Below are 24,024 nucleotides of genomic sequence, written 5' to 3'. Positions count from 1 at the left end.
TGATTGGCAAAGAAGAACTGACACATTTCTCCTCCCAACTTTTATGCGTTCAGACAACACTAACAAAACTTTTCAAGATGGCATCTGTACAATTCAAGGTTCTTCAAAAAGAAAAACACTTTAAGCAGGCATATCGTAAGCAAAACTTCAAGGCAATCCACAGTCAAGATACATAAACTTAACAGCTGAACAGGCATCCTTCATCAACAAATAATAGGCCATCCACCTCTAGGTTTGCAAAGGTAAGCTTGAGTGAGTTAGGTGTGGAACAAAGTCAAACACTTTGGCACAAAAGTGTAAAATCCAGATATCCCAAAAGATGCCTTTTGTTTTTTGTTCAAGCTATGAACATATTCTTTCTTGGAAATAGCCCAAGTAAAAAACAAAAAAGAATAAGAGACAAGTACACGAGGTCTTCCGTTTTCAACGGCCCAGACAAGGGCCTCAAGGTTACAAACGGCATGCAATTAACTAGTTTGCACAATGTATGAGCAAACAGCCAAAGAGGCAAGCTTCCTCCCTACAGGTAAAAGAGGAGGTCATCCAGCTCCATGTTGGGCTCCCTGTGGATGCTTTGACCAACAAGGAAGGCCAACTTGTGGGCATACTGGCATGGGGCAGGGACTGCAATGATCCCCTAAAAACAATAGCAAATAGTTCATACGGACATCCCAAAGAAAGCAAATAGGTATACTTCATAATGGAAACTGTCAGGAGGGTTGAGGTAGGAATGCTTGACATCATTAACATTTCTGGAAAATATTTTGAATGCTACAAACAGAGCCCAGTACTCTCTCGTTTATTACAAACCCCAATTCAAATAAAGTTGTTTCCGGCTACAGTCCCTTGTTTCGATTCCGATTCCAAATGATTCTTGACTCTGATTCTTTTCGGGGGCAGGGTCAAAAAAAGTTGGCATTGTTTATATCAGGGGTGTCCACGATTAATAATCAAAAAAGGCCATTCATTTTTTGAGTTTAGTTTAGTTGGCTTTAATGAACCTTTAACACTGCCCGTGTCCTTTGCCTGCACTGTACTGCAGTACTTACTTTCTACACCAGGTGTCAAGGCAGGAGAAGAGAAGACGACAAAGTTTGTGTTCATCTCTCCCTTTCTTGTTTTCAATCATGCATCATTCGCCAAGATGTGCCGCAAACTACATATTGGCGGCCTCACTTTATTAGCCGGTTCTCAATTGTTACAAAATGGGATGTTTGCAAAGAAAGGTGTCACGCAGATGGATTTTTAATTACCTTTAATTACCTTAAGCCTGAATGGCTGAGAGGGTGTTATTGTCTAATTTACCCGTGGAAAAAAAGGCAGTTTGGGTCAATCATGTCACATCTGATTTCAATCTGGTTGTCTATGGAAAAGCTTTGCAATATTACAATGGGGTGGCACTTGAATAGATCGATCTTTAATAACTATTATTTATTTAAAATCATGCCAAAACCTCCCAAACGCACAAAACATGACACCCAGCAAATCACAAACTCAATGCGCTTTGCAAAAACAAAACATTCACAAACTCATGCTTTTGTTTTGCCAAAAGAAATGTTCCTATCAAACAAATACATCCTGCTTCAGAAACAAATACAAAGAAACATTTAAATTAAAAAATGCTTTACGCATAAAAAACAACAACCTGGAATGTGTCTCTCTCTCTTTCTCTCCCTGAAGGAGGAATATGGTTGCTTGGACTGAGCTCTACATGCAACACAAACGTGGCAAGGTCACGTGACGGATATCGTCCTCATTTGGATGTTAATATCTTAAAAGTTCATGATAACGATATGTCGCCCTGCCCTATTTTAAACGTCTCAACCTTTGGAATTGGGGTTTGTATTTGTCGTTAAGGTTTTACAAGTTCAAAAAGAAGGTAACTTACCTGCCAGTTGTAGTACATGTGGCACAGCTTGTAGGTGAGCCGCTGCATATGATCAGGTTTCAGGCCACTGGTGTCATACACCACATTGTAGTGGGTTGGAGAGACACTTCCAAAGTTGACTGCCTGGCTCACAATGTAGAAATCATACCTGGCAAATGGGTTAAAGTCATTTTCGGTTCTCCGAAAGAAACCATTTTTTAAACATAACATAACATTTCTTAAAACCATTATTATTGTTAATGTGGAATAAGCGTACCACTCCGGACGAGTGACCTCAGTATCAACGACTGTCCCTGGCGGTGGGTTTAAGATCTTTCCGCTGCTGTGCTCAAAGAGCCTGCAGTTAATGCGCTTTTTCACAACCACCACGCTCATCTTGGGCCTGGCCACATGGTGAGGCAGCTTAAAAAGGTTCAGTCAAAAGTGCCACGTTCACTCAGGTGTCACCGAGAGGAACACTCACATGTAGTCTTGGCCCATGGACTTGATTGAGTCGATGATCTGGGCCACCTCGTAGTTGACCACACTGTGCAGCTGGCCGTCCCCGACTCCGTCGCGGTACACGATGATGCGGGACGGAAAGCATTTGTTGAATTTGTAGTAGTTTTTGAGCGCACCTGCAAAGCACATTTTTGCTGATAGTACCACGAACATTCAATAATTTTGCATATGGTACAGTATTTGGTTTTTAACTTGCCAGCAAAGGCCATCTTCAGTCCATCCATAATTTCCTGGCCTCTGCTTTGCAGTTTGACCTTCGAGTACCATCTTCACAAAAACAAATGTTACACATAGTAGCACGGTCGTAGCTATGCATTGTCTTGGTTCTACTTCCAAACCTGCTCATGTTCTGATTGAGGCTGGCCACCAGAGCACCAATGGACCTTTTCCCAGCAGAAGTATCATGGTAGCAATCTATACCCACAATCATCAGCTGCTTCAACTGCACACAACAAGCGTTACTGGATTATATTATTGGTTTTGTCTTCTCTTTGTATTCTGTATGTAAGTCTGTATGACTCTCAAAGCACTGTGGTTTTATTGATTGTGAAAAACAAAACCAACATTTCATGCTTGAACAAGACGTGCCGAGGCATAGGTGGCTCTGCATTAGCATCTCTGGTGAGTACCATGTGATTTGAAGTTTTTATATGGATTTAGAACTGATATATTGTAGTGTAGAGTTTTAGAGACTGTATTGGAAGATTGCTTTGCTAATAATGGTATTCATCTCACTGTTTTTAATGCTACATGTTGGCCTCTTTTGTATGTAGATATAAATCAGATGTGATATATCGTCTCTCTCCTGCGAAAAACACGCATCTCCAATTTTGGACACTTTTCATTTTCACAATGCGATGTCTGTAATGTGGAAACAGCATTCATGTAAAAATAAGTTTTTTTTTTTTTTTTTAAATGGAGATAAATGGTTTTCACAGGACAGCGACGATATACTGTATGTGTGGACAGTAGATGAAAAACTGGAACCAACCCAAAACACACACAAGCAGCGAATATGTGAGGGATGAACTGCAAATAGGCATCAATTTTCTTTTTTTAAAACAACTTTTTTCCTCTAAAAGATGTTTGTTTCTGATACAAATTATGATCTCACTTGTGTCTTAAGATATTTTTTTGCATGACCCTAAGGTACTCCCATACCAAAGGAGTCCTTTGCATCATGACAAAGTCAAAGGCCTATTTTGGGGGCTTAACCCCTCTACTACAGAGGGAACGCTTCAGAGAGCCTTGCACTTCAATACAAGATGAAAGAAATTGGGCAATCTAAATATTTTTTTCCATCACAGGCTGCTTAAACAAGCAGAAAAACAAGACTAATGTCCCATGATTAGGCAATGCTTTTGCAGACAGGGGAACCCTGGACACATTTCTTGCATATCTTGTAGTAGCCATGCCTTTGACTTACAGGTATTTCCACACTCCATAGCTCTCCTCCAATTTTGCAGGCCATCTGCAGCACGATCTTGGTCGCAATAGTCATGAGGGCTTGAGGTCGGCTGATGGTACGGGTCACAACACACTGGCTGGGGGTGGGGCAATCCACACAGAGGTATTTCTTAACGCTGTCATATTTGTCCTTCCTGTTGCTGGTGAGGACCACCACCACCTGCAAACAAGTGCAAGACTTTTGCTTTAGTCATCCTTTCGACACATTTGAAAACATTTATCCCACTGACAGCAACAACACACTGAATTAAATGTAAATCAATCGTGTACAATGACTATAGAACATTTTGACACCAACCATCTGTGTCTCAGCTCTGACGTTGTGCTGCAGGGCTCTCAGCAGAGACTCCTGATGATCTTCATACTCAATCCTAAAGAGGAGGAAGCCTGACAGTTCAACGACAAAGGCTGGATTTAAAGTACATGGGTCATTCTAGACTTTCAATGGCCCTCACATAACAGCTTTCTGTAAGGAGATCTTAAGTGGGGCTGCAACTTTGTACAGAGTCTCCAGGAGGCTTTGAGCTTCCCTGTTGTTCCGTCGAGTGTAAAGCAGCAGCCAGTTTTGCAGAGGAGGAGAGTAAATCACAGGCAACCCACGCATCTCCTTCGCCCACTCAGCTGTCCGGGGGTTGTAACCATACTAAGGGAGAAATCTGTCAACATCGATTTGAACTGGATAGAAAAAATACTCTGATGCATTTATACCGATCTTGATTCCTGGAAAATCCTCTCCGGTGGGAGGACTCTGCCAGTCAGGTTCAGGAGTTGCTTGTCGAATTGGAGTCCCCACTTGTGCAACTCTCCCTGTGCTTCAGTATCCCTGTGAAGTCATGTGAAAGCTAGAATGACCACTAGGGCTGACCGATTTTAGGAAAAAATTGTCTTGCAATTTTTCTGACAAATATTACAATTTCGATTCTATTTGCGATTTTCTTCAAATGAAGCTTCGGTACATTTACAACATAAATTTACAAATATGACAGAAAATGACATCACACCATCCAATACATAAAAACTATTACTTTAATAATGCAAGTACACGAAAGAGGTTTTGTGAGGGAGGCTGTCCTTTTTCAAGGTTTTTAAAAGGGCTCGAGTAAGGCCTACTGTACTACTTGCCATCATGTATAAATATGCAATTATGTATCATAGTATATAAATGTAGTAAATACACATTTTTAAACCAAAACATGTTTTAAATTTTGCAATAATGTACATGTTTTTTGTACATAAAAAATATGTAAATATTTTACCCATATTTTTGCGAGACACTTAACTGCTTCAAACACGACTGAGGCCATAGCAATATGGCCTGAAATTCATATCATGGTATTGATTGAATATTTTGGTACTGACAGTAATGGTGAGTGTAAAAATTAGGAGTGGGAATCTATGGGTACCTCACGATTCCATCCGAGTCCGATTCAGAGGCCCACGATTCAATCCGATTCCGATTGCTACGATTCGATTCGATTCCGATGCATCACTAAAATGGCTTACATTTTATGGTTAATCTAAAACACTGGTACCTTTTTTTTTTTTTTTTAATAATTGCATAACTCAAGAAAGTGTAAGAATTTATAGTTCACTCTTTGACTTTTATTAAAGTAGCAAGGCAACCTTGTTTACGTGTGTCAACACATTTCAAAAAGTGCCAATGGCAGCATTTGTTGTAACAAATGTCGGTAACTTATCCCTTTAACAAAAAAATATTACAACATATTTAAACTTAATCTGATTTAGCGTAACCCGTATTTTAATACTTTAAGTGCAATATGCATAGTCTGATTGACATTACTGTCTAACTTAGCAATGAACGCTGCTTTTATTTAATCTAATACAGCACCTGGTGTAGTATATTTTCTTTTAAATGATAATCCAATTTGCCCTGCAATTGGCTGGCAACCAGTTCAGGGTGTACCCCGCCTTCTGCCCGAAGACAGAATTTTTATGCTTTAAACATTGATTATTAATAACTCTGAATCAAGGCAGAATCGTTTTAATAAAACGAACGATGCATCGAAAAAACGAATATAGTTCCCACCCCTAGTAAAAATCATAATGGAAATATTTCTGACTGGGTTATTTGAATGTAAAATGATAAGTATTTCCTGTTAAAAAGGGTCAGAAAGTATTCATTCTTCTCTGCTTCTTGTCATTCAAAATGTGCATTTTCATGTAAACATGCTGCTCTATTGAACAAATTTAAAAATGTCCTTTGCAAAGCTGAATTCAATAAAAATAAAAAAATAATTTTGTGACCTATTACAGTGTAGATCTCAAAACTCAGTACTCTGTGGTACAAAATAATACAAACATAAGCAAATAACATTGCTGATACTATAAGTATTTATATTTTTGACACAATCTCTTCGTAATGGCTGATGTCACCCGTTAGCATCTTCCGGTATTCGAGCGTGTGCTAAATTGCTAACGTAGCCATCATCTTATTTTATGTTTAGATACATATTAATTGTAATACACATTTTCTGTTCATAGCTGCTGGTTCTCCGGACAAAACGGGGTTCTAGCCAGCCTTCTGTGAAAAGTCTACTGTACACCTAAGCACTTATTTTGTGTCTTTCCCGACTCTGCAATTACTGTAGCATGCTGAGCGACTCCCCGTTCCCCTCCTTGGTGAGAGCGCTACTTTTAGTAGGGTAATTTATTCGTCACCATGGCAGAAAGGATCAGCATCACGCAGCTCCTTGCTGCTGCTGCGCACGGACTTACATAAGATATTAATAAAGTCCCCGCTGCTGCCCAGCAAGCAAGGTAGCTTAGCGGCTAGCACTGCCAAGGAGCAATGAAAGACATGACAGGACCTCCATACAGAAATTGCATCTTAATGGGCATATGTGTGGATTGACATGGATACAGCCTTACATGCCATTTAGTTCCTGAAGAGTAAAACGGTCACAGGAGGGCACCTTGGTATTGGTGAGTGGTATCGGGTTGCGTTTCAAAAACTCGATACATTGAAATAATGGTGGTAATAGCCAGATATCCTCCCATGGGCTGGGCCGGCCCGGCTGGCTCATTTGGCTGACGCCGAGTCATAGAACTGACGCGATGCAGCTTATGACCCAAAAGTCAGAAACGGCTACGTATGTCTAATGGCAACATTGAGCCAACAAGTTCAACAGACCAATGCACATATCCAGATAACATTTAGCTTATAGCATACGCAGCTACAGCATATACGTAAATAATGTACATACAGATACATCATTTGGTTACATAGACTGCTTGGATTAGATATTAGATTAGACGTTCCTTGCTTGCCCTTACAATGCAGCGTTGTGTTTGTCATATATATTTTCTTTCTAAAGCAAGACAATGTTAGCTAATCAATTGGTGCTCAGTAGCATGCTTTCAGTAACAGCTGCATTATTGTATTGTCTTGAACTTCACAAGAATAAAAGCTCTTGTGAAAAATAATACTAAATAATAATGCAAAAATTATTAAAATGTACCAATAGTAAAAAGTTCATTAAATTGAAGAACAGATATGTTCATGTGATTTGTCCAAAAATAACTCCTTTTTTTGTTGTTGTAAAGAATCGAGAATCATTAGGAACCGGAATACAATCAAAGAACCGGAATCGGAACCGGAATCGTCCAAATTCAAACAATGCCCAACTCTCCCGTGCGCTGTGCTGGCGTCCAGCGAGCGAGCGCCGTAACTTCTCTCAAATAAATGACCACTCGACTCCATACAACTCTTACAATGAAATTATATTATGCATAATAACCCTATTAAAAACCTGTGGATGGAGCCATGGTGTACAAGTAGAGAAGTTCTTGTCTTTGACATGCTAGCAGTAGTTGGCCTTATCCGACACCGGCATCGCACTTAAGGTAAAATCAAGCAAGTAAACTATGAATGGACTATGGCAATAATGAGTCCGCTAAAAAGGTAAAGTAGTCCTAAGACGGTGGGTCAACGATAATGTGTGCAGTGCAAGGGAGTATTCCTTCCCTTACATTGGATGAACATTGAATGAAGACAAATATGTGTGTGTCAAAAACTGCTTTGGGGTGGACCTAATGCAAATAAGCATTTATAATGCACTGGTGGAGGACAAACTGCACATTACACTACATAACGATGTACACGAATCAGTCAACTGTAATTTACAGAAAAGGTTTAAAACTAAATCAATGATTATCAATATTGACTGACATCTCTCAGCCCTTCTAAGCACATTGTTTAAAATGGAGTTTATTCTATCTTTATATCGACCACTTTATTTCACTCTTTCATAGTTACATTGACCTCTTATTAAAAATTATGTTAAAATAGAATAACCTAAATGTATTTTTCTTCGGGTCATTATTTTCAATAGTTTAAAAAAAAAGAAAAGAAAAGAAAATTCAATACACATCGATATCGACCAATATGAAACATTTATATCGTGATATACTTTTCAGTCATATCGCCCAGCCCTAGTACTGACCCATCTGTAATATTAACAACCAGATCTCAAGTGGGACAATAGTGGACACTTACTTGTTTATGGTGGCAGAAAATCTGAGAAGGCGTCCGACCCTCTGTTCGGGGACCAGTTTGGTGTGCATACTGAGGTCCTTCATGATTGTGTAGTCTGCCCGCATCTTGTCAGTCAATCCTTGACAAAGGAGTTTAATTTCTGCTTGTCACAAGTACTTTGTGAACAATTTAAATAATTGTCTTCTCTCAACAGTTACTACACAAGAATTCTAGGATTGAATTTGGAAATAGTGTCGACTAAGTCCCAGAGAGATGTTTACAAATAGTGAGTACCTGTAAGGTAGCACAGTTCTGGGATGAGCAAAGCTGGTCCAGCAGGAGTTTGACCTTGAGCAACCCTCTTCACGTGGCTGACCAGGAGAACTTGTCTGCTGTCAGTGATTTCCAGGCCGTATTGCTGTAAACAATTCAAAAAGAATGAAATAAACAAACAAGATGCAATACAATAAAATACAACTTTATTTATATAGCGCATTTCATAACAGCCGCAGTTGTAACAAATCACTTTACATTAACAAAATAGCAATAATAAAACAACAATGACAGTGACAGTAATGAATTAAAACACAAAGCAGTGATACTAAAACATTTACAGCAGAGACCGGAAAACAGCAGAAAAGCGTCAATCTCACATCTGGTCAAAAGTCAAAGAATAAAAATGTGTCTTCAAATGAGTTTTAAAAATGGACACAGAAGGGACTTGCCGAACATCTAATGGAAGGTCATTCCAGAGGGAAGGACCGGCAACAGAAAAGGCTCTGAGGCGCCGCTTAGACCTCAGCACTTTTTTTGCTCTGCGGGACATAGATTTGACAGTCATCCGCATAGCGGTGGAAGGAAATATGTTTTCAAAGGATGGAACCCAGGGGCAGCAAATACAATGAAAGCAGCAAAGGTCCCAAAATAGAATCGTGTGGAACACCATATGACAGAGGGGCAGAGCGGGACTCAGAGCAACTTAGGCTAACACAAAAAGTCCTGCCAGCTAAATAGGATCTAAACCACTCTAGAGCGCTACCATTGATGCCCAACTGGTGCTCCATACCTTTCTGCAAAAACAGGGAGTTTTCTTCAAAACAAACCCCAAAATTAGACTGTTTTGTACAAAACAATGCAAGAAAGTGGGTCCAATTGAGCCAAATAGTGGATCAGTCCATTTTTGACCCAAAATTGTGTCATTTTTAACCCAACTGTTTTTAGAGTGTAGAATTTTTGGGGGGAGTTTTGACCTTGGTTTACAAACATTCGGTTTCAGTGAAGAATTTTCATTTTGGCACATCCCTAATGATGGTTAATTTTCCTCATTTTCACGAGTCAGAGCATTCACATAAATAGTTTATATTACGTTTTTGTAGTAGTCCTTGAAGGAGATGTCTGTGTCCCCTCTCTTGAATGTGTTGCACGGCGTTTGATCCCAAGCAATGTCGTCAATCCTGTAGGTTTTGTTGTTGTATCTAACAATGACAGACGGGTAGAAAAAGAATAGTCAGTCAATTGAGCAGTGCATTTCATTCATGCTGACGTGGCTGATCATGTAGAATACCATGTGTTTCGTAAAATAATGCGCTTCTTACTTAGTGAGAACAATGACTCCTACAAGCTCCTTGGCACAGATATCACTAAAGTTTTGTGGTCCACACTTCTGCCTCAGGTTCTCCATAAAGTTGAGAACAGTCTCACTCCGCAACACCTTGTGGCTCACATCAGTGCACAGCATGATGGATGACTCAAACTGCAAGATGGCTGTGGTATAGCCTGGCCATATTGTCAATCTGTGGGTTGAATCATTCAAGTCCATTTGTTAAAGTTAAGTGACTCTTATGAGCTCATCAGGTCCCGAATCATGTTCATATCAGATATTTGGTAAGATATCTAATATAAAACACTTCTGAATTCCCTCCACTTTTATAACCCAGAAAAGGAGTTTTCATATTCACTTTTATAACCCAGAAAAGGAGTATTCAGGAGAACCCAATGCTAGAAAAACATGTTAAATTTACATACCTCTGCAAAAGGCTTTTAATAGTGTTTTAGAAGCAAAGCAACGTATACCTGTGCTGCGGAATGTTGAGTGGATCTTTGGCATTGTAATAATTACGTCCAATCTGTTGCATGCCAAGTATTCTCAAAATCCTGTAGAAGAAAAATACAAAGGAATTAGCGATGGACACTAACTATGGGACAGATACTGAGGGGAAAATAACGGCACATTTATCAGTCCGATATAAACAAAACTGGACTTATAAGGACGCTTCAAATACAACAATGGTGTGGTTACTGTCACTTTAAAAACATCACACGCCAAGCCTGCGCTGCATGACGTAGTGCGTAAACATGATGCGGCCATCACTCGATTTTTTTTTTTTTAAACATACTAAAACTGCATATTTTGTTTGTATTAGAAGACTCAGAACTTGGTCAGCTGCGTAGAGGTTTAACGAATCTTCAAGTAATTCGGGCACTTTGATTAAAATTAAAAATGTTTCTGCCTTGCATGACATTTGTTACACCATACAGAAAATGGAAAGCTGACCTTTTGAAAATAATGTTGTAAAACTGCAGGCACACTGGTGATGTTGGAGGCAGTTCATTTGTCAGGACCACCGTTATCTGCACATCCTCTCCATTCCTCGTTTTACTATGAAATGTAGTCACCTGAACAGATGGCATGCATTGTGTGCAACAAATTTGTCAATACTGTTCCATTTATTATGTCAAGGACAATGAGTCTCAGCCATTACCTTGTTATGAAGTCTCTGAGGCAGAAACAGCATTGCTCCATCAAAGCAGTGAGCGGAGCCCAGGACTTGGTCATGTTGGAATAGGAGGGCTGATCTAAGGCGACGCGACTCCATTGGTGGATTGAAGTCCACATGGTATTGGTACAGAACCCACTGAGGGCGGGATAGGATGCGGAAGAAGTTGGCTGACAACTGAATAGCAGAGCCACTTGTTCCTGGAAAAGTCAATATGCACACCGACGGATACTTTATAAAGCCATAGAGAAAGTCCATCACGCAGTAGCTCTCATTTCAGAAAGACTACAGATAAAGATTACAGGTAAGAAGATAAACATGCGGAACATGTTGTTAAACCTTGATATTTGGGCTGCAACAACAAATCGCTAAGTGTTGGCAACGAATTTCGTTGTGTCACATGATTATTACGTCAGTTATCCTGTACTGTCCCTGGTGTATGCCTTGATTTGGAGTGTGTGCTGTTCCTGCTGTGTGCGCCTTGGCCAGGTAGGTTTGTCTGGGTACAAAGTAGATTCTCAGTCATCCAGGTCATGGTAATCCACAAAAATTGAGTAAAGCAACTGGGCTGTTCTTGTTTGTTAACGTTTCCCGTTTAATCCAAAAGGCTTCTTCAGTTCTAAATTTTTGGTGTGGAGTCCCTATATAGACGCTCCATGGGTTACGAATGGGTGCCGTTCCTACGCTGGCGCCATAACCCGCATTTCCACGTAAATCAGAATCAACGCTTTAATACTCCCTAAATCTTTAAATAAACTTCGTCGGAGTCTTGTATTTCTCCGACCTTTTGATGATATCCAGCTTCATTTCCATCGAAATGGCTTTCCTCTTGGCTGGAGCAGCATTGGTAGAAGATCCTGCTTTCTTTTATACACACAGACACTATGGGGCTGCAGACAAAATGGCGGACGAGACTCAGGCATCGTAGTCAAAACAGCGTAGGTCGAGTATCAAGTAATCAGAGGACCGGTTAGTGGTTAGTGGAACAACTGTGGTGCATACCCGTCGGTGAGTCTAGTTTTTTTTAATTATTCAAACTATTACTTCAAGGGCTCTGGGATTTTCATCTAGCAACCCATGTGTGCCGATTTTTTAGTCAAGGAATAGAAATAGAAATTAAAGTGACACTTGGATGATCTTAACATTGGCACTTATATGATAGGTTTGCATGTAAAAATGACATCAGAACTAAAATGCCCCCCCCTCCCCCCCAAAAGACTCTGGAGTGATTTAAGGGCTTTTTTTGTGATTAGATTTACGACGAATTGGCCTGTCCCCTTTTGGGGCTCGGCTTGTTATTTTTTCACTCTCGGCGGTCTACGTCGTGGGAGGGAGACAAGCGTGGCAATATTGCTTGCTTTGTCAGTTCTGTTGTCTAAAACGGATGGATGGATGGAGTATTAATACTGCCTCGAAAAGCATAACAAGTCAGTCGATGGCCGCAAAGTATGAGGAAATGCTGAAATCCTCATTCGGTGAATCGGGGTGCATTGACGGCAGAGGAGGAGGAAGTGATAATCATTCGCCGAATCAGTGGGCATCCGCACTGCAGCCGCTTCGTTTCAAGTATGGAGGAGTGTCCAGCGGGGAATAATAGCAAGGCACAATACCACGTCGTCCGTAGTCTGTAAATGGTTTGAGCTTGACAAAACCGACGTCGGTGCGTCATTAGCACAGTTAGCAAGCCCTCATTCTCCTCCGCGGTGAAAACACTACTTGCTAGTGGGGTCGTCTATTTGTCACAACGGAGGAGATGATGCGCAGCTCCTTGTTGCTTTGGATGGACTTACATATAGTATAAATAAAAACCGTGCTGCTACTTAGCGCTTAGCATTCAAGCAGCTGCGAACGAAATGACTTCTGGGAGTACGGACGACAGCGTACGTAGCCAACCAGTTCGGCGCTGGACCTGCCCACAGTAGCATGCCGCTAATGGTGAGCGAGGGGGATAAGTTCCCTTTGGCAATTTTGAAATCGCATTGTCCGAGATCGCGATGTCGGTCCCAAAACGATAAATCGTTCAGCCTTACAAGACATACACTGTGAGCCTTTTTCCCACATGAGGGTAGTTTTAAACCATGCAAGGTGAAAAGGATCAAACATGCTGTAACTGCGGCAGCGTTAGCTTAGCGTTCGGTGAATCCCCCTCTTCTGTCAATAAAGTAATGACCATTTAAACCGCAGCATTCACGATTACATAATCGCGTTTTCAGAAATCGCGATTATATTGCGAATGCAATTAATAATTCAGCCCTAATTACAGTAACACTGTCTCAAAAATTGACGTGTTCAAAAACTAACAGGTCCCTTGATTGGCTCCAAATTAGGAAGTGATAAAATACTCATTCAGCGAATCAGTGTGCATAAATGGCAAAGGAAGAGTTTGAGTGTTAAGTCTTCATTCTGCAAATCAGCAGGCAGGATTCAATCACATGACTCTGTGGCAGCAGCCGAGGGAATAACATTGTTTCAAATATGGAGGAGCGTCCCATCTCAGCAACAGAATTTGATAGCTAGACGCAAGTCCACATGCCTAGCCTAGAAAGGATTCCAAGTTTGACAAGACAAACTTTTAAGCAAAGACAGGATTTCAAGTTCAAATACACATTCAGTATCCTTCTGGCCAGCCACGGAGAAATACTACTGTATGTGAAGTAGTCTGCAGTCAAAATATCAATAATGAAATAGAACATTGGTGAGCTTTAAAAATAGTGACATACCAGACTTTGAAGCTTGGACATGCTCCATCGTCTGCCTGGTGTTAATGCCGGCATCATGGAAATCTCTTCTGCGTCCACCTCTCTCTCCTATCTTCACCTGATGAAATCCAGCTGAGATCTCCAGAGCAGCTACAATATAAATTGACAAGGTAAACAAAAGCACATACAACACAGCTGTCAGCATATTTCTCAAGAATTAACGACTTATTAATGCAGAGTTCAGACAACACAACTTTTTTTTTACGATGGTCACAAGGGCTGAATAATTTCAGAAAATAATTGTGATTTTATTTTCCCTCAATATTATTGCGAGTCAGCATGCGATTTAAAAAAATAAATATATACCCTCTTCGGCTCCAAGATAATGTACAACAGAGGATGTGTCTCCTTTTAATATTGGAACAGTTTTCCCTGTGCAACAGTGGACTTTTTTTATACTGCCACTGTGGGGATTATTTTTTAAGGTCCTCTCATGTATATATATATTGGGAAAGGTACGTGGAGGAGTCCCAAAGTTGTGTGCTGACATTGCTACATGAGATTGGCGGCTCTGTTGCAGATACTGTAGCACGTCTAACACGCACGGCATCATCCGACTGTGAATGTTCCTTAGACGAGGAACCAAAAACGTTCAACTTAAACAGCGAGATTTATCATATTGTAGCGTCATCCAGGAACACGCCGTCAGACGTAGTTTAATAATCACGTTTTTATTCATCCAAGTACAACTGCTCGCGCTCTTCTTTCTCCGCTGCCTCACTCGCTTGCCGTACGGTGCATTCATGAACCTCGGAAACATCACAACTCAGCAACACACAAATCCGACCACAACACAACTAACCCAATTCGTTACAAAATGCTGTTGAACATTCAAAGATTTCAATGCCTAAAAAGTGTATACAATTTCATGAAAACTTTTTAAAGTTACTGTATTTTTTCATTATAAAAAGAGTTTTAATAGTTAGCAATAATTGTAACTGTTATTGTATGTATCTTTTTATATCACAAAAAGTGTATACATGTACTGTAATGACAACTTGTGTTTAACTTGAATACTTAGGTGTGTCATAGGTTATTGCTGCTGAGTGTTTAAAGATTTCATTGTCTTCATTAAGAGATCTTTATTGTTAGTGTATGTAGAGAGAGAGAGAGAGAGAGAGAGAGAGAGAGAGAGAGAGAGAGAGAGAGAGAGAGAGAGAGAGAGAGAGAGAGAGAGAGAGAGAGAGAGAGAGAGAGAGAGAGAGACATACAGTCTGAAGGCAGGTTTTAGGGGAGGCGGGACAAAAAGATTCAATCCAAACAACAGGGAAACGGTTTGTGGGCATGCAGGACCAGGGTACACAATTAGGTTCAGCATGATTAACCGAAGCTTGGCTTCACAGGAACAACGAGCATATGCGCACTGAGCTTGAGCATGCTAGTCAGGGAATGATGGACTGTTTAACGCAACTCAAAAAAAGGAATAAAAAAAAAAAAAAAAAAAAGGTCACAACAAGTGAACGTTTGTCCGTGGCGTCTGTCGGGTCCAAATCGGACTACGTTTGTGTAGTCTGAGCTCAGCATACATTTGAATTCAACAGCCAGACATGGCTTGAATGATTTGAAACAAGCAATTAGACTATGCCGGTAATAGAAACATGACATATGAAAACTTACCTTCTTCAGAAAAAGGTGCCAGACTTTTCTTCTGCCTCCCTCGACCAACCATCCCACTCTCTTCTTTTGCTGCAACTTCTGGTGCAGGTTCTCGTGACAGACTCTTGCAAGGGCAATGAGGATGAGAAGTTGAACAATTGCCATGACAGTTGCACAGTCCTCGATTCATGTGACGTTTGGAGTCGCTCTCCATTAGTGCTGCACAATATATCGCAAGACATTGCCATTGTGATAATGGTACGTGCAATACAAGTATAGCAAAGATATGCAATACATTAATACTTTCATTACATGTTTTTTGTATCTGATTTTGACGAATCAGATGCATCCGAATCAGCCGGCCGGGCCGGCCCGGGCAGGATCACCGACCCCGGGAAGGGCGACTGCTGCCACCGCGGTGTCCAGCGGCCGCTGCAGCTGTGGAAATCCGTGGGTAGGCCCAGCGCACGTTCAGAGTCGCCGTCGCTGCCCACGCTTGCCGGCAGGGACGAAGCGAGCCAAGCGCGAATGGGGACGAGCTAACGTGCTATTGCTACGCAGCTTCGGCGGCAGGAGCCTGAGGATGCGCGCCATGCACGCACACATATTTTTTGTTAATCGGTCGTACTTCGTTAATAGCTCTTCCGCGCGGCTAACTAGGAATCGAAATTTAGGACCGACATTCTAAAATCTGAACGTTTCTGGGTGAACCGTAATGATGGAACCGATTCCACTCGATTCCGGGATCTCGGTGGCCACCCCTAAGGGGGACACAGCCATGCATGCGTCTGCCGAGCAATTCATCCTCATCGTCAATATTTTGAAGCAGGTGTAACACCTCCTCTACTCTAAAGATTTTTTTTTAATATACATGTATAGATCGTGGTGACCAGCAGCCTTGATCAATGCAGCCGCTGGTTGCTATGGAAACCTTAATCACGCGATCAAAACAATTGACGGCGTCAAAATGGGGTTGGATTAGCGCTGAGAATAGCGCGCTAAAGTGACAGCCCTAATATATATATATATATATATATATATATATATATATATATATATATATATATATATGTGTGTGTGTGTGTGTGTGTGCCTGTGTGTGTATACTGTACATGTACAGTACACCCCATGATACTTGCAGTTCAGCACCCGTGGCTTCACCTATTTGTGGATTTTTTTTTGTGTGTTTCCCATGCCTCCCCATCATGTAGGAAGCATAATGGTGGTTTAACAGCATTTTTGGGGAAGACTGTTTTAAAACAGTCAAATTCCGGTCCCTATCCTCTGAAAATAGGGCCACTGCATATACCGCCAATAGGTGTAGGCTCCACCCAACCCCCCCAAAAAAATTGGTGGAAAATAAAAACTGGAAATAGGTGAATTCGCAAGAGCATGCAGGGTCCACTGTATGATGTACTGTAAATATGATTCTAATGTATGCTCAGAATATATTTTCTAAATATAATAAACCACATATGATCATTTAACATTGTATCTTATTAAAACAATACAATTGAATGCTTTAAATTGGGAGATCAATTGAAATTAGAATGCTGGCATGGACTTTGACAACCGCTCTACTTTCTCACATGGCCCCTATGAAAAATTATTTGCCAACTCCTTATAAATGGGATAACCTGGCTAAACTCCCTATTCCCCACATATTTGAAAAGTACAACAAAATGCCAAGTTTACTATTGCATACAGGACACGAGATAGTAAATAACTCGCATCACGCCAGCAGAGCCGAGGTCCCACAAAATTCAAATTCTAGGACCACCCTAATTACTCCACATTTGAACTTTACTTACCCCGGGGGCCGCCGGTTCCTGGCCACGTGCCCTGCCTCTTGATCTGGAACGTGCTCGAGTGGGCATTTTTTCGCGACTGGCCATTTTCCCGCAATCCTCTTCAGTATATCTTAAAAATATGAAAAGTTACTCTTCATCAGCATAGGAGTCCACGGCACACACTTTTTCGAAATGGCCAAATACGAGTATCGATCAAAATGATATTTAGTCGATCGAGCCTTCCAGCCGTCGTTTGTGATGCCCAGATTAGCACCTGCTGATTGTGATCGTCCGTACCATGTGCTCACTCTGCTAACCTTAGTTAATTTAAGTCAATACCACGCCAAGAACGAGTGAGGACATGTAATATCTAATCTAATATCTATTTCATGAGTAGCTGACAGTTTTATTAGGCCACGCAATACATTTTTACTTGAATTTGCGTTGATTGACAATAGGTCAAATTATTTTTCGAAGTTGATATCTTGCTATAATTAGCTGCGCATAGCAAGAATGAAGAAGTTATGTTCAAAATTATGATACATCATATACATTTTGATTCGCATACTTACACAGAAAAAATGTATTCAGTATGGCGATTACAAATTTCTGAGGACCCCTTCTTTCAAGTTGCATTAATCGATCTGGCGCATTTGCCAAATTGGCCTACTAACTCACAAAATCATTCCGCGTGCAAAGTACAATAAACGACTTTTCAACACATTAATCACGACTGTCTTCGCAAATAAAAATACAGTCATTCTGGATTCATTCAAATGGAATGTTAGTGGATGGCTTGTAAAAGGTTATTTCTGCATTGTTTTTAGAACTATTTTTTAAGCGCAGTAATCCATTTAACTATGTGAAAGTGCAGTTTGAGTTTATGTCACTTGGGGGCAGCAAAGCACGGCCGCAAACAGGAACTCTGGCTTCCATGTGTTGAACTGGATGTTTTATGAATGTTTTATTAATATTATAGTATGATAATATTAATGTAATTCACAAACTATTTCTTGAATAGTAATATTATTCTTAGTAGTAGTAGTAATAAAAATGGATTTGACAAATTTTGTAAAAAAATTAGTGAGACTAATAAGACTTGTTCAAATGTACAGCTATATCTTGCTCCATGGAGGAAATGGCAGTTGATGATTGCCTTCCTTAGTAGTCATGTTGAATAAATAAAATGATACTATTCCATTTAGCCTATTATAGTTATTCATAACTGGCTTTATAGAGTGTTCACACTATCTGAAATCGAACTTGGCATTTTGAGGAAGATGAATGCAAGACTTAAATGACTGCAATCTGAGTGACAATAGATTCACATCTAGGAGGCCCATCTTCTGTTTGTGTTTACCTGCTGAATGAGGACAGCCAGAATGCACGGACAACACAACATTTTCATCTAGTACTTTTTTCTAATCAAGGGTAAATTACACCAAGAGCCACTGCAAAAATGATGAATACAATATGCATTGGTGCATTTGCAGGTCCTGCTATAATCACACGTTTACTAACTGGCAAGACATGCAATGCCACTGACACAGTCCAGTGATGAACAGGTAACCACTACAGTGGCCCAAATCAGGGACATACTGTGCCCGGAAATGCAATAGAGACACACCCAGTGCACGTGACTGAAGGCCAAACATTGTTTTTCTCCTATCTCATGGTGAATTCCTGAATCCTAACCAACGAGCGGTGACGGTGATTTTAGGTCTCATAATTTGTTTAATATACTATGCAGAGCTGGGTATCGCCTAACCGCCACTGAGTTCCCATGGCCCACGTGGTGCCAGTTGATCCAAGTTATCCAAATGGCGTCAAGAACGGACTTAACCTGTACGACGACCCACGCAGGTTCCACACTCCTGACACACGGCTGAGTAAGGAAAAAATGAAAAATTAAACATTGTGTACCTTGCCATGCCATAGACGCAATGGCATGTGCCCCATATTGTTTTTATTTCATCAATCACCACGCTGTGCATGTGTGCGTGTGTGTGTGTGAGTTGTTTTTGTTTGATATTCTTTCTTTCTTTGGCGGTTTGTCTGCTCGTGCGGCGCATGTGTGTTACATGAAGATTACGTTCTCGACGCCGATTGGCTGTCGCCGACGAGGGATGGACTGCATGGGACCACATGGGTCGTTTAAATACTGTGTGCAGACGGGAACTCTGTGACGCTTAGACGATGCCCAGCTCTGATACTATGCATCAGGGATGTCAAACTCATTTTTGTTGTGGGTCACATCATAATTATGTTTTCCCTTGGAGGGCCATTGTAACTGTGAGCCCATATATGATTGCCTCATATTATTACACACTTTATACACAGCGAATTGATAGATAACTAACTCTAAAATCAGAAAAAAGTATAAATTAAAAAAAAAAATTCTTCAATATTTCTCTACTTTGAAAGGAAGATTTCAAAATAAAAGGCAATGTATTAAAATTATCAAAAGTGAATACAGTTTGCAATTGTGATGTTTTAGCAAGAAACATGAAAAAGACATATTATGATTTGCCTTCGTGGGACACATAAAATGCGGCAAATGTGGTCGACTAGCTGGTTAGTTATTGCTGCTTCCTCCAATTATCTTCCTCTCTCCCACCATCCCGCCGTGCCCCCAATAAGACCACCCATCTTCCTCCTATTCCTCCTTCAAGACCAACATCACCTCCGCACGGCCACTGCCATCACTGAGGTCAGCCAGTCCCTCAATAAGCCCTCTTCTTGTGACCTTCACCACTGATGTTGTTGCTAATGATAATCACAGCAATAAGCATAACATATTACATATCATATTCTTAAAATACAAAGGCGTAACCATGTAAGGAAGGCCAGGCATAAATCACGCATGCACGCACGCACACACACACTCTTCGTGCGCATGCGTGTCACATCACGGACGCATTGCATTCACATTAGAAGTTGTTTTGTACAGAACACCCAATTTTTGGGGGGTTGTTTTGTATAAAACTACCAATTTTTTGGGTTGTTTTCTGCAAAAACAACCAAGAAAGTTGGGTCAAATTGCCCCAAGTTGTGGATTGGTCCATTTTTGACCCAGAATTGTGTTATTTTTAACCCAACTGTTTTTAGAGTGTGTAATAAAAACAAAACGAGGCATATATCACTGCACCTGTGGGACAGAGAGGTATAAAACACTGTTTTATTTCCTATATTTTCTTTGTTTGGCTGGGTGTCAGGAGTGGGGCACCTGCATGTGACGTGGTACTGGTAAAGTCCGTTCTCAATGCCGTTCGGCTGACTCGGACCTACTGGGCGGATCTGAAATATAGACGAGAACTAGACGGACGAAAGCGTAGACGAATGCCCAGCTCTGGAAACCACACCCTTTTCAACTGCCAATTGTCAATCAAATTCCAGTAGATCAAGCTTCTTTCATATGCCTGCACATCTCTATATGTTTGAGACGCAAGACTATAACCGTTTAAATTCCGTGGTAGCTGGAAAAAATCTCAACAGGTTGTCAGAATCAGAATCACCTTTATTGGCCAGTTATGTAAAACACACAAGGAATTTGTCTTTGGTAGTATCGCACACTAGTATTGCAGTAACAAGCAACTATGATGATAAACAAAGAGATATGTGTGTATAACTTGAGAATGTTGTAATTGTTGGTGACAGACTCGGGCACATTCAAAGTTACGTACAAATTTTGCATCACCACTGTAGGAATGGAAATCCATAGTATATCCATGACCTTCTAGAAATTCACAAGTTTACAATTCATTTGATATTGGAGAGTCCTACCTTCACCTTTTGCTGAAGCAGCAGTTCACTCCACAATCCACTAAGTTTTGAACGTTAACTGCTTGGCCTATTTCATAATGCCAAATTTCTCCAGGCAGCAGCAAATATCTATTGACGCAAGGTCCAGTGTTCGTCATTTAAAAGCCGTATCCCACTTTGCGGCGAAGGTTTGCGAGTATTTGCGAGGGTAGCGGATGTTGATTTTTCATCAGTGTTTGTTCAAGGTCGCAAAATGGTCTCAAAGAATGTTCGCCAAACGTGCACAAACAGGTCGCAAACAGTCGCAAGGAAATTTTGAACTTGTTTAAAAATTCTAGGCGACACAAAGAAAAGTGACGAAAAATCACAAACACTTGCAAAACCTTCGCGGCTCGCTGGGGTACAGGTTTAAAGGTAGAGAGATGACAGTCAACGTTCTCATTGTCTTTGGAGCAAATGACCATGACTTTCACCGGGCCACAAACTCATGACTAAGAATCCTTTCACAGGTTCTAAGGACCATGGCTTATTTTCTGAATAAAATACTCTATAAACAAGGGGAAATATCAGACCCATTAATCTTTCATTAAGCTTGCCAGAAAGAAAAAAAATCGCTGAAAGTATCTTTCGTTACCATCAGCGCAAGTGCAGAAGCCCCCTGCTAACATCAAAGGCTTCTCAAAGAAACACAGCGGAGAGAGTCAGTTAGCTGAATTTGGTTGAGAACCTGCTTGCGTTTGCCTTTTAATAACGACTAACTTATGATGACACTGAGGAGGAAACACAACAAATGTATCAATGTTTGTGACATGAGGTATAGATACACATTTATCGTCCTCAAATCCGTGTGGCAAAGAAAGGTCAGCGGTCACCCAATACCCAAATCTTACAAGGCTTCTACTATGAATCACAATGTTGCATGCTCTCCCACTATCTTTTTGCCCTTCATGATCGAATTTATTGAAGTAAAAGGCTGATAGGCCCTGAATTAAGCACAAATGATGCTGTTAATGACATCCTTTTTTTCCATTAGCTCTCTTGCAGCGAACACACTAAACAGCCTGGCAGCTATGCCAACTAGGTTAATGACATGCAATGGATTAAGGTTTAGGATAGCGTCGCACTGCTGCTACACTGTCAAACTAATCTAATAAAGAACGAAATGAACCTCCTGTGATTCTCTATATTGTTCTGACCCTCTCCCTGAGCTTAACATTGTCATGATACAAAGACATTTTAAAGTACACGACTGAAGAAGTCTTCAATTGACTTCAGAGGGCCAGTATCATATGAGTTAGTCATGGTTCACACTGAATTAAACATGGAAGACGGGTTTCCTTTTATCTACAGCCAAAGTGCTAAATCTGACCACTGCAACAGATATTCACCCACTTCAAAATCTTCCCTTTGATACTGAAAGCGTAAGAGCTTCAAATGTATCAGTTTGTCCTCATTTTAATGTCTCGTAGTGGCAAACACTGCTGGATGTTTGCTGCTGCTACAATGCAAATCTGATTAGTTTTTATGTCGGCTGTTCCCTTTTGAACAAACGCCCTTGCTATTGGTGGGGTTATTCTTTCAAGTTATCTTGCACTTTTCTTCGCTTTTTATATTTGTAGTTTTAAGTAAACGGTTAAAAAGAATGATGTCTTGAACGTATGAGGGCAGTGCCAAAACACATGATATAATTGCATGTCCACTCAAACACAGGTATTGTAATTTACTGCGTACTCCTCCTTATGGGGCTAAGGAGACAGTCATTAGCTCCTAAGGTGGTGTACACACACAATGATTATAAACATTTTGACCAGTTTTTAAAATGGGAGACTATACAATAAATATGTATATATAGATATAGATATAGATATATAGATATAGAGATATAGATATAGATACTGCTCTTAGGTGTGTGTTGTACTTATGATGACTGACACAGCACACCACACATGGCCGACCTGTGAGAAGCAGCATGTTGCCACAGAGCATCCAGACTGCCAGAAGATAGAAAGAAGAAACAGTAGTAGTAGTTAGTGGTGTGTGATTTTGGTGTGGAACTGATTCCAAGCAAATACAAGTATTGCAGTTTCTGATATTAATAGCAATTTTTTTCAATAATCAAGGTAGCTGCATCATCAAATTCTCCAACCTTCACGTGTTTTTCTGTTAATCAATCAATATTTAACTCAATCACTGCCAAGGAGATATTTATTTGTCTTTTCACAGTCCAGCCATTCAATGTTAGGAATTTATGTATATATTTTAAAATATTTTCCAAACATTAGGGTAATAGAGGGTCTCAAAATGTCTGGCATCTAAATGAGTTAAGGTATTAAAACTTGGAACATAATTAGGACAATGCAAACATTGGTAAATATAATGCTACTTTTCCTACAGATGATTTTATTTTGTGCAACCACTTGATGAAATAAAATTGAGTAAATTCAACCATCATTTTTTTCAATGTAGTACTACACTGAAAAAACGTGTGTGTTGAATGAACCGGAACCGGTATTTTGTTTACCGTACATGGTAACTGTTAGCGTGAGTCCACTTTCTATGACAGTCACATAATTCAACAATGTGGTAGGATACATTACATTACAATCCTGCTTCCTATTAATGTTGCAGGGTAGGAGGGTGAAAAAAATAAAACAAAAAAAAAGGGGGGCCAACAACAACGTACGGTCACACCTTTAGCTAGTTTCTGAACTCTGTCACTTCAGTAACAGTATCTACAAAGTAATAAAGTTGGTCGTGTTCGGTTAAAACTACAGTAATCTTTAGTGTTCTTCATATCAACCCCAGTATTTCACACTGGTAACCAATCCTCCTAGTTAATTTAACTTAAATTAAATTAACTTATTTTGGGTTACGGTACTATTGACCAGCACTAGTCTAAACGCACGTCAAATATAAATTTTTCAGAATAAGGTAAAACTACATCTTGTTGCCTGACTAATACTTAAGTGTTGTGTCTCCCACACACATG

At 40.3% G+C, this 24,024-nt stretch overlaps 1 protein-coding gene across 2 annotated transcripts; it reads right to left on the bottom strand.

Moving 5' to 3' along the window:
* Window positions 1–25: 25 nt before the first annotated feature.
* Window positions 26–18,012, bottom strand: piwil1 (piwi-like RNA-mediated gene silencing 1). 2 transcript variants are annotated; one of them, XM_086029820.1, is made up of 21 exons: window positions 17,846–18,012; window positions 17,295–17,403; window positions 15,505–15,607; window positions 13,849–13,977; window positions 11,114–11,328; window positions 10,906–11,027; window positions 10,425–10,505; window positions 9,947–10,144; window positions 9,718–9,826; window positions 8,646–8,769; window positions 8,373–8,490; window positions 4,565–4,679; window positions 4,312–4,499; window positions 4,155–4,227; window positions 3,816–4,016; window positions 2,728–2,831; window positions 2,586–2,656; window positions 2,352–2,505; window positions 2,145–2,270; window positions 1,889–2,036; window positions 26–637 (listed from the first exon to the last, which is right to left on the bottom strand). In XM_086029820.1, the coding sequence occupies exons 2-21, from the start codon at window positions 17,376–17,378 to the stop codon at window positions 521–523; spliced, it is 2,580 nt and encodes an 859-aa protein (XP_085885946.1). In that variant the 5' UTR covers window positions 17,379–17,403; window positions 17,846–18,012; the 3' UTR covers window positions 26–520. The 2 variants fall into 2 exon arrangements, with proteins under 2 accessions (XP_085885946.1, XP_085885945.1); XM_086029819.1 differs by lacking the exons at window positions 17,295–17,403; window positions 17,846–18,012 and having other exon boundaries at window positions 15,505–15,702.
* Window positions 18,013–24,024: the final 6,012 nt, after the last annotated feature.

The sequence above is a fragment of the Filicampus tigris genome, chromosome 5 (assembly GCF_054856515.1).
Source record: "Filicampus tigris isolate MCC_2025a chromosome 5, RoL_Ftig_1.0, whole genome shotgun sequence".
Lineage (NCBI taxonomy): Eukaryota > Metazoa > Chordata > Actinopteri > Syngnathiformes > Syngnathidae > Filicampus > Filicampus tigris.
The sequence above is the reverse complement of the archived record's forward strand: the minus strand, read 5'-3'. Positions and strand labels throughout refer to the sequence as shown.

Excerpts from the sequence above, each read along its gene's own strand:
- piwil1 (XM_086029819.1), bottom strand. The coding sequence starts at position 15,697 with ATGGAGAGCGACTCCAAACGTCACATGAATCGAGGACTGTGCAACTGT. Across the intron at positions 9,827-9,946 it reads GGAGTCATTGTTCTCACTAA|ATACAACAACAAAACCTACA; the intron begins GTAAGAAGCGCA and ends TGTCATTGTTAG. Across the intron at positions 2,657-2,727 it reads CTCAATCAGAACATGAGCAG|ATGGTACTCGAAGGTCAAAC; the intron begins GTTTGGAAGTAG and ends GTTTTTGTGAAG.